This window comes from Filicampus tigris, chromosome 16, assembly GCF_054856515.1.
Source record: "Filicampus tigris isolate MCC_2025a chromosome 16, RoL_Ftig_1.0, whole genome shotgun sequence".
Taxonomy (NCBI): Eukaryota; Metazoa; Chordata; class Actinopteri; order Syngnathiformes; family Syngnathidae; genus Filicampus; species Filicampus tigris.
In genome coordinates this window covers 5,282,698-5,291,521 of record NC_141232.1, presented here as the reverse complement: position 1 = coordinate 5,291,521, position 8,824 = coordinate 5,282,698, and the positions used below count along the sequence as shown (strand labels likewise).

At 40.9% G+C, this 8,824-nt stretch overlaps 1 protein-coding gene across 2 annotated transcripts; it reads left to right on the top strand.

Annotated features, from left to right (window-relative positions):
- The first annotated feature begins 313 nt into the window (after positions 1 to 313).
- stxbp2 (syntaxin binding protein 2) lies at positions 314 to 8,596 on the top strand. Of its 2 annotated transcripts, none has more exons than XM_086056260.1 (19): positions 314 to 424; positions 1,395 to 1,444; positions 1,544 to 1,625; positions 1,745 to 1,821; positions 1,998 to 2,073; positions 2,159 to 2,262; positions 2,344 to 2,495; positions 2,570 to 2,654; positions 3,629 to 3,759; positions 3,856 to 3,963; positions 4,042 to 4,099; positions 4,167 to 4,232; positions 4,543 to 4,623; positions 6,281 to 6,422; positions 6,515 to 6,621; positions 6,856 to 6,948; positions 7,032 to 7,117; positions 7,784 to 7,941; positions 8,107 to 8,596. In XM_086056260.1, exons 1-19 carry the CDS (start codon positions 388 to 390, stop codon positions 8,220 to 8,222), a joined length of 1,809 nt encoding a protein of 602 aa, XP_085912386.1. In that variant the 5' UTR covers positions 314 to 387; the 3' UTR covers positions 8,223 to 8,596. The 2 variants fall into 2 exon arrangements, with proteins under 2 accessions (XP_085912386.1, XP_085912387.1); XM_086056261.1 differs by lacking the exon at positions 314 to 424 and adding an exon at positions 489 to 571.
- The last annotated feature ends 228 nt before the right edge of the window (positions 8,597 to 8,824 follow it).

The window sequence follows — 8,824 nt, the reverse complement described above, 5'->3', positions numbered from 1 at the left end:
TTCGGTTTTGCTGTATGTATTTACAGAAGAAGGAAGATCAAACAGAATTATAGTTTTATTATGCAATAGTTTGGGACTTCCTATTTTTTTTTTATCTTGCATTTTATCTTTATTCTAACAAATCTGCTCTAAACAGGATTAAAGCTATCTGATTAAATAAAAAAATCAAAACGAAATAAAAACTAACTATAATGAAAAATCCCAAACTATTATTACTCTGGTCATTTGGTAAACATTTTGCTAAATTGGGAAAACTCCAGACGTGTTATACCGTCAGTAGACTGTAGGGGTCACTGTTTCCTAAGAAATGTTTATGACGAGCAGGCAGGAAGAATTTAACAACAAGGAAGTGACTAACTGCACACAAGTTACCCTATTGCTGTCAAGATGGCACCGATTGGGCTAAAAACAATAGTAGGAGAAAGTAAGTGGTACATATTCTGTTGTCGAACTATTTAATGCTTTTCCCACTACTGAACTTTGTTTGCATTTAAGCGTTAAGAGTTAACAAAGTTAAACGTCAGATGCTGTGATGAATCGGTAATGTGAACGTGACGCCCGAGAACGGAAGGTTTGTCCCTCGAAGATGTTTCCACGCTTAAGTCTCAATCAAAATGCTCAATTAAAATAATGTCATCCGAGCGATGTAATTAGCAACGACCGAAAATATTGATTTTGTAAAATATCTCAATAGCAACTTTATTTTAAGTCGTTGAGCATGTCAAGATAACTGGCAGCTGAAGGCTAATGGCAGCTAGCTTACGTAATGGGGAAGTTCGACAAGTTTTCCTTCCCATTGATGACACGTAATAAATGTTCGAAATTAAACTAACTTTGAACAAATATCACGCTTTGATACGTTTAAAAAATATCCACTTATATTTTAGTTTTAATTGATTCATTTTACTCCGCTATTAAAAATAGCGCTTCATTAATCATCTATGATTAAAATAATATAAAGTTTAACGTTTATCAAATAGCTAATATGATATGTGCACTTGAGGGTATTAACTAGCCCCAGTCAATTTTAAAAAATATTGAATATTTTGAAGAAACACAAATGGTACATCCTTTTTTTTTAAAGATTAAAATCAGCATTTAAAAAAAAGGTTCATCACCATTAGGTGTATACTGGGTGTTAAAGCTGACGGGTTTTGAAGAGCAGGTTGCACCACATTAATTTTTACCCACAGCATGATGAGATGAGGTTTCCTTTTTTGTTCTTACATTTACACCCTAATCGCAACTCAACTATGCAGTTGCTTATGGTAAAAGATGAACAACTTTTGTTGTGTTGCATCCTCTTATAGAATGACTGAGCAAAGCACCACCAGGAAGTTGGTGAGAACATTTCAATTTGTGCAATTGTATTATCGCTGTGTTTGTCTCAACAGAAATCCTAAATGGGGTCATCAAGAGTGTAAGGAAGGATGGAGACTGGAAGGTAAACATTGTCCAAAAACATAATAAAAACAAAACCTTTACTCTGATTTGTTTTGAAGTTTTTTTAATGATTGTTTTTGTTTTGAACTAATGGCTTCAGGTTCTTATTGTGGACCACATGAGCATGCGGATTCTGTCGTCTTGTTGCAAGATGTCGGACATCCTAGCCGAGGGAGTCACGAGTAAGTGTGTAATTTGCAATGCTGGTTATGTATCCTGCTGAGTGCGATGCAGAACGATGATGGTTTCTTAATGTTGATCTTTTTATATGTGCGATTGTTGAGGTCTCTTGTGCTTTCAGTTGTGGAGGACCTCAACAAAAGCAGGGAGCCCATTTCTTGTCTGGAGGCCATATATTTGATCTCACCGGTGGAAAAGGTTCGCTTATAATTGATTAATCATTCGTGAAGAATTTGGTCAATTACTGTTATTTGTTGTAAAATGTATTAATGGTAAATCGGTGCTCATCCCTAATAGTCTTGGTAGCTATACATTTACTGTAAGTTGTTGTACTGTTGATTTAATAAGGTGGTAACGAAGACTTTAACTTTCAGTCAGTACGGGCTCTCATTAACGATTTCAAGGACAGCGCCTTTACCTACAAAGCGGCCCACATCTTCTTCACAGACAGTAAGACATATTGTTGGTGTGTTGCAAAACAGTCAACATTTTCACACAGGTTGTTTTATGTTTTGGTTTATTTTTACTCCACCAGCTTGCCCTGATAATCTTTTCAATGAAATTGCAAGATCGAGAGTCTCCAAGGCAGCCAAGACGTTGAAAGAGATTAATGTCGCTTTCCTACCGTATGAATCTCAGGTAGGATTTTTTTTTTTTTTTTTTTTTTTTTCAGAAAAAAAACTATTGAAGTGTCCTTTTTCTTCCCTCTCGTCGCCGCAGGTGTTCTCCCTGGACCACCCGACGTCCTTCCACTCTTTCTACAGCCCTAAGTCCAATAAAGACACGAGAGACAAAATGATCGAGAGTATCGCCGAGCAGATTGCCACCTTATGCGACACGCTCAAAGAATACCCCGCCATCCGATACCGCAAGTACGCATCCACCTTGTAACTTGCGCGTGAGCTGAAAAAATTGCGCCGATTGACTTCTGCTCGTATCGCCATAGCGGCCCGGACAGGAACGCCAAACTGGCCGAAGAGGTCTACCAGCACCTAAACGCCCACAAAGCGGACAACCCAAGCATGGGAGAGGTTCTCGTGCATTACTACTACTACTACTACTCTTTGACATGTCGTCTAAAAGGGAATTATTACCCTCCTTTTATTCTGCTTTAGCAGCTTTTTCCATACAAGAGTACAAACATTCATTGCGATGTTGCAGCTTTTCATCTCTCCAGGTTGTGGGTGTCTTTTTTTTTTTTTTTTCTTCACTGCTGCTTTCCTCTTTTTTTTCTTCTTTCTTCTTTCTCTTAGCTCACCTTTCCTTGCTCCGGGATGAGTCTTATCAGGCATGTATTGTTTTTCTTTGCTCATTTGTTTGGTGTTTCCTTGAGAATGTTCTGTGCATGAGAGGAAAAGAATACACGGGGTCCTCCTACGATTGCGAACGTTTGTATGCAAGTACGTTAGATCGCACCTTAGTTAACCAAACGTTACGTGGGAAGCAAGGACGTAATTACAGTAAATATTGGTGTAAGCACTGTTTATCTCAATTAGCAGCAGATTCTTCTCAAACGAGGCTTCCTGCTGCTTATTGCCACTCACAACTGAGGTTTTTGTCAAGCTAGCAGTTTGACAGTGACACGTTGTGTATTTAAAACAATCGCATAGCTTTGCTTTCGAGGAGTCAATTTAGCTTAATGCTAACAAACAATGCAAAATGCCATAGACGGGCTCACGAATGCCATCAGAGTCGCGGTGTTGTAAAATCTTTAAGCGATGTATATTTGAACACAAACGGTGAAGCAAAAAATGTAGACAGCTACTATATGAAAACTGTATCCCTACACCGCCTTGCATTTATTACCCACTGCAACCTCCAAAAATCGTAAACCGAGGACCCCCTGTACTACAAAATACTGCTTCACTGTGAAATGAAAAAGGTTAACCTCCCCACACGCGCACATCCATGGAAGTGCACCGAATACGGATTGCATGGCGGAATGAAAATAAATATTAAAACTAGTGTTCTGTTAATATTCAACATTTCTCCCTTGATTTTTCAGGGTGTAAACAAGGGGCGTTCTCAACTCATTATCGTCGACCGTGGGTTCGATCCCATCTCGCCTCTCCTACACGAGCTGACCTTCCAGGCTATGGCCTACGATTTGCTGGATATCCAAAAGGATATATACACGTGGGTACATGTCCAGTTGGCAATGCCGTTGGTTTCCCTTTCCTGCGTATTGCGTTTGTCAGTGTGTACATTTTTTTTTGTTTTTTGTTTGTGTAGTTATCAGACGACCGGCATTGGGAATTCCAAAGAGAGAGAAGTGTTGCTGGATGAAGACGACGAGCTCTGGGTTCAACTCAGACATCTGCACATCGCCGATGTCTCTACGTGAGGATAACAGGACTTGACACGCACCCGCTGTGCCTGTCAAATGACTTCCCTCAACGTCTTTTTTTGCCGTTGTAGGAAAGTGACGGAACTGCTAAACACCTTTTGCGAAAGCAAGAGGATGTGCACTGACAATGTGAGTATGACTTTAGACATGTTTTTGGCTGTGCTGTTTGGATAAATTGTTTTTCTTTGCATCACAGGCCAACATCAAAGACCTGTCTCAGATGTTAAAGAAGATGCCACAGTATCAGAAGGAGTTGAGTATGGTGAGCGACATTGCTTCCAGCTTTTTAATTTTTTTTTTAATGTCCAATCTTTAAGTAATCGCACATTGTCACTAGAGGCTGCACAACAGTTCAACTCTTCAACTAACTAAAACATTGCCTCGCAATATAATATATGCCACAAAATTCATATCGTATTAACATAACGTCACATATATTTAACTTTGTGGATTTTTGGCCTTTATTTGACTATTCTCCTATCCTCACATTAAAAAAATATATAGATTGGAAAATATCCCCATTTCTTACCGTTTCATTATTATTGAACACTCCTGTTTTTTTTTTTTGACAGTACTCCACTCACTTGCACTTGGCTGAAGCTTGTATGAAGAAGTTCAAGGCATCTCTTCATAAGCTCTGTGAAGTGGAACAGGTCAGTGTTTCGTCAAAGTCTTGGCAGTCTAAATGTCAACGGTATTAGTGGTGCTACAATTGATTGATCATTAAATCGACAGCTATTTTGATAATTGATTAATCCTTTAGAATCCTTGTTCAATTTACAATTGTCCAAATCCGTGGACTTTCACTCTCTCAACAGTAAATATTCTCAGGTTTTTGTTGTCCTCCATGAAAGCAGACTGATTATCTTTGTGTTTTATCAAAATAAAACACTTGCTGATTAACATCTGCTTTTAAACAGTAATCAACATTTTTGCCTATTTTTGGACATGTTATGGACCAAACCAGCAACGTAGTCATAATCAGTTTACGTTAGCACATGTTCTGCACTGTCAATCTGAAATAATGTCCTGTTGTTTAAAAAGTGGATGGAAATTGAAAAAGGATTAAAAAAAAAACCACACAAACAGATTTCTCGATTAATTGAAAAAATAATGGATTATTAAAATAATTGGTAGTTGTTGCCACACGCAGTATATGATTGAAGTTGCTTGTTTTAACCACATGATCACATTGAGGAGGTCATCTTTTGCCATATCTGCGGAGCGCATTCACACATCTGTAGTTGACATTATAAATAGAAGTAGGATAATGGATTCTTGATCCCCCGACAGGAAAGAAGCCTTATATTCCCATCCGGACCATTACACTTGTCGGCACTTGTCCGTCCATGTGTGTGTTGAGAAAACAAAGCGTCAGTATTTATTTACATGAGCAGAAAGGAATCAGCGAGGATGCGTTAGCGTTAAGTCTGTTACGCGGAACATCCGGCGGTCAAATTTGCCGTCCCTTCCCCGCACACTGAATGACCTCCATTTATGTATAGCGCCGAACTGTGTGTATGTTCAGATGCCATCGGCGCGGTTTCTGGTGTTTAATGGAGAATGATGGTCATGAAATTGCGGCCAGACGTCAACACCCGCAAGCTCTCATGTCATGATGGCGTGTTAGGGCACTTAATAACATTTAATGACTTGGTGATGTAAAAAATCCCTCCAAGCGCACGTCTGTGGCCCGGATTTATCGGGGATGGGATAACGCCATGGCCTTGGCCGGAGACCTGGTTTTGTGTCCGCACAGGAAGTACTGAGTCGTGTCCTTTTGACACCCAGGTTTTCTGATTGATGCTTCACCGGGTTACGAGCATCTTTGGATGCCACCACCTCGTAAATCCCGCAAGTACTTTGCATTGTTTGGCAGAACTAAGTAAGTACAGCTGTTACCGCTGATAGGGAGGTTAAGTTTTCACCGCCATGTAGACTAGGAATGGTATGAAAAAAAAAAAAGGACTTTACCAGACTCCGCAAAACTCTGGTGGGCTAAGGAAGAACTCATAATTATCCCCTTGGACTCTCTTGAAAATGAGAGTGCCTCATTGTCGGCCCTGAGTACACACAAGTCACGCAGAGAAATGTGAAAAAGCGAGGTTGTTTATTTATTCATTTTGCCCGTTTCTGAGGATAGAGCCGGCGTGTGAACTAGGCCTTCTGGCTGCCGTGCTTTAGAGCGCCTCGTTGTTGCGGCGTGGAAAAGACCCGCGATGACCCCCGTGTGATATATTGGAGCCACTGATTTTATTTTTTCATTATATTTTCAAAGGGAGATGTCACTTTCCCTTTCTCTCGTTACAGGACTTGGTGATGGGTGTAAACGCAGACGGGGAGCCTCTGAAAGACGCCATGAAGAGCATCGTGCCCGTGCTGCTCGACAATGAAATTTCACCCTACAACAAGATCCGCATCATCCTGCTCTTCATATTCCACAAGAAAAAAGGTGTAATTTTCCTCCCCTTACCAATTCCAAAATCGACTGCTGTGTTTTTTGTTTTAATATGAAAATTTTGCTCATTTTGTGATTGATTGCAGGCATTGGGGAGGAGAACCTGGACAAACTCATCCAGCATGCCAACGTGACGGGCGACAGAAACGTCATCACCAACTTCCAGCACCTGGGCTGTAACATCATCGCTGGGGTATTTATTTATTGCGACAGTGGGAACACAAAGGGCATGGGACCTCCTGACCGTTTCGCGGACACGCAAACTACTTGCGCACCAGAATGCCACTGGAAAAAAAACAAACTTTAGATTTTGTAATTTTTAACAACGTGTGACATCACGATTAACCAAGCGGATTTGTTTCTTTTGCCGTTTGTCAGCGTTCACCCCCTAAACTAAGAAGTGCACTTTGTACCGAATGTGTTTTAGGGAGCCGGTACAACTCTGCCCGATCGCAAACAGCGTGCAGACAGCACGTACCAGCTCTCCAGATGGACGCCCGCGCTCAAAGACATCATGGAGGTGTGAGCGTTTTTGAACGCAAATGTCGCATTTTTGTATATAATTGACAAAGCACGCCGTCTGAATTGAATCATTTCTCTCAGAGCGCCATAGAAGACAAGCTGGACAAGCGCCACTGGCCCTTCATATCGGACCCCGCCCCCATCAGTACCACTCACACGGCAGTCAGGTAGGCCCCAAACATTGTTATTACAGATCTCAAAATCTGACAAAGTAACTAGGAATGACAGTAAACCAATTTGCAAAATTGATGGAAGCAATAGAAGTTAGGAAATGAGAACAGAACAAACCCCACACAGGAAGGCCGAAGTCGAGATTCAAACCCCGACCCTCAGAATTGTGAAACAGACAAGGTCAATCCCACCGAGCTGCCCTTTCATTTTCCATTCGTCCATTTTTAGAACATTCATAGAAAACAAACAAACAAAAAAAAAAAAGATGCCGTCTGTGTTTAAACAAACTAAACAAGGGGTCACAGACAGATTATTTTTGTCACATAAAAGCTTTTAGCCCTGTAACTAAGTCTAAGTGGAGATCTTTTGGAAAAAAAAGTAGAGTGAGTAGAAGGTTTAAAAGGTGAAAACCCGTTTTGCATCAAATGCTCTAATCTTGCGGGGAGTTCCCATTTCTGTGGTGTTTTGCAAACCAGGCGAGTTCAGCTCATAATCTGCGTAATGCACAATGCTTGTGTCCTTCCCGTTCCGCAAAGTGCAGTAAATAAATCTTGAGTAGTCATTAAAATGACTCCGGCTGTTGAAGTGTGTATTATCATTCATGATTTATGCAACCACTCAGAGTGTCCTCCACCTTTATTTGTCCCCTTCCATTCCTACAGTGCTCGTTTGGGCCAGTGGCACAACAACAGACCTCCAACAGAGTATCACACTGGACCCAGGCTCATTATTTTTGTCATCGGCGGGCTGACTCACTCGGAGATGCGCTCGGCCTATGAAGTCACCCGAGCCTATGCCGGCAAATGGGAAGTGCTGATCGGTAAGCTCCAAAGTCAAAACACATTTGAAAGAAAAAAAAAAACCAAAAACAAACAACAAAATTAAAAATGGTGTAAAATAACCCGTGATTGGTTGATTCCATTCATTCCAACTCAGCATTGTAAATGTTTTTTTTTTTTTTTTTTCCCCATTTGTTCTTCGCCAGGCTCCTCTCACATTCTCACTCCAACCGGGTTCCTTGACGACCTCAAGAGTCTCGACCAGGTTCCAAATCCATCTTGCGAAGACAACACGGATCCCAACTGTGGGCGGGCACAATGAAGAGCCTTTCCTTTCCTTTCTTTTGATTGGCTCCGGGTTATATGTACGTCTCAACACGGCAATATTTGAAGTGAAATATGAAGATAACCTTTTTTTTTTTTGTTTTTGTTTGGAGCATTGTTGATATAGTTTGCTCTACAATTCTATGCTGATATAAAAGTATTTTAATGACTATAGCCTCATCTCCCTGTGAATGACATCACTGTATGACCCTTTGAAGGTACCTTAAATTAAATCCCCACCCAACCCACTTTGTCCTGCTAAATCCAACTGCTGTCTTTGATAATCTTGCACATGACTTACTTATAATGCTGGAATGTGGTGTTTCTTTGTCGTGTATGAAAGAAGTAATAAAAGAAGCAATATTCACTTTCCATCTTCTGATTGTCATTAGCTCGCCTCCTCGGCTGACCATGCAGAGACTTAATTGCAAATGGAGTGGGGAAGGGGGGGGGGAATCATACACCTTCCTCCAAACAGCGGGGGGGTGGGAAAGACAGATCATCCCCTCTCCATGCCGAGGATTATGTTTTCATCTAGGATTACAGATGGCAATATTAAGAACAGGACACGGGCCGCGGCCCTAATGGTGATGGGTTAAT

Excerpts from the sequence above, each read along its gene's own strand:
- stxbp2 (XM_086056260.1), top strand. The coding sequence starts at position 388 with ATGGCACCGATTGGGCTAAAAACAATAGTAGGAGAAA. Across the intron at positions 2,655-3,628 it reads ACAACCCAAGCATGGGAGAG|GGTGTAAACAAGGGGCGTTC; the intron begins GTTCTCGTGCAT and ends TTGATTTTTCAG. Across the intron at positions 4,233-4,542 it reads ATCAGAAGGAGTTGAGTATG|TACTCCACTCACTTGCACTT; the intron begins GTGAGCGACATT and ends TTTTTTTGACAG.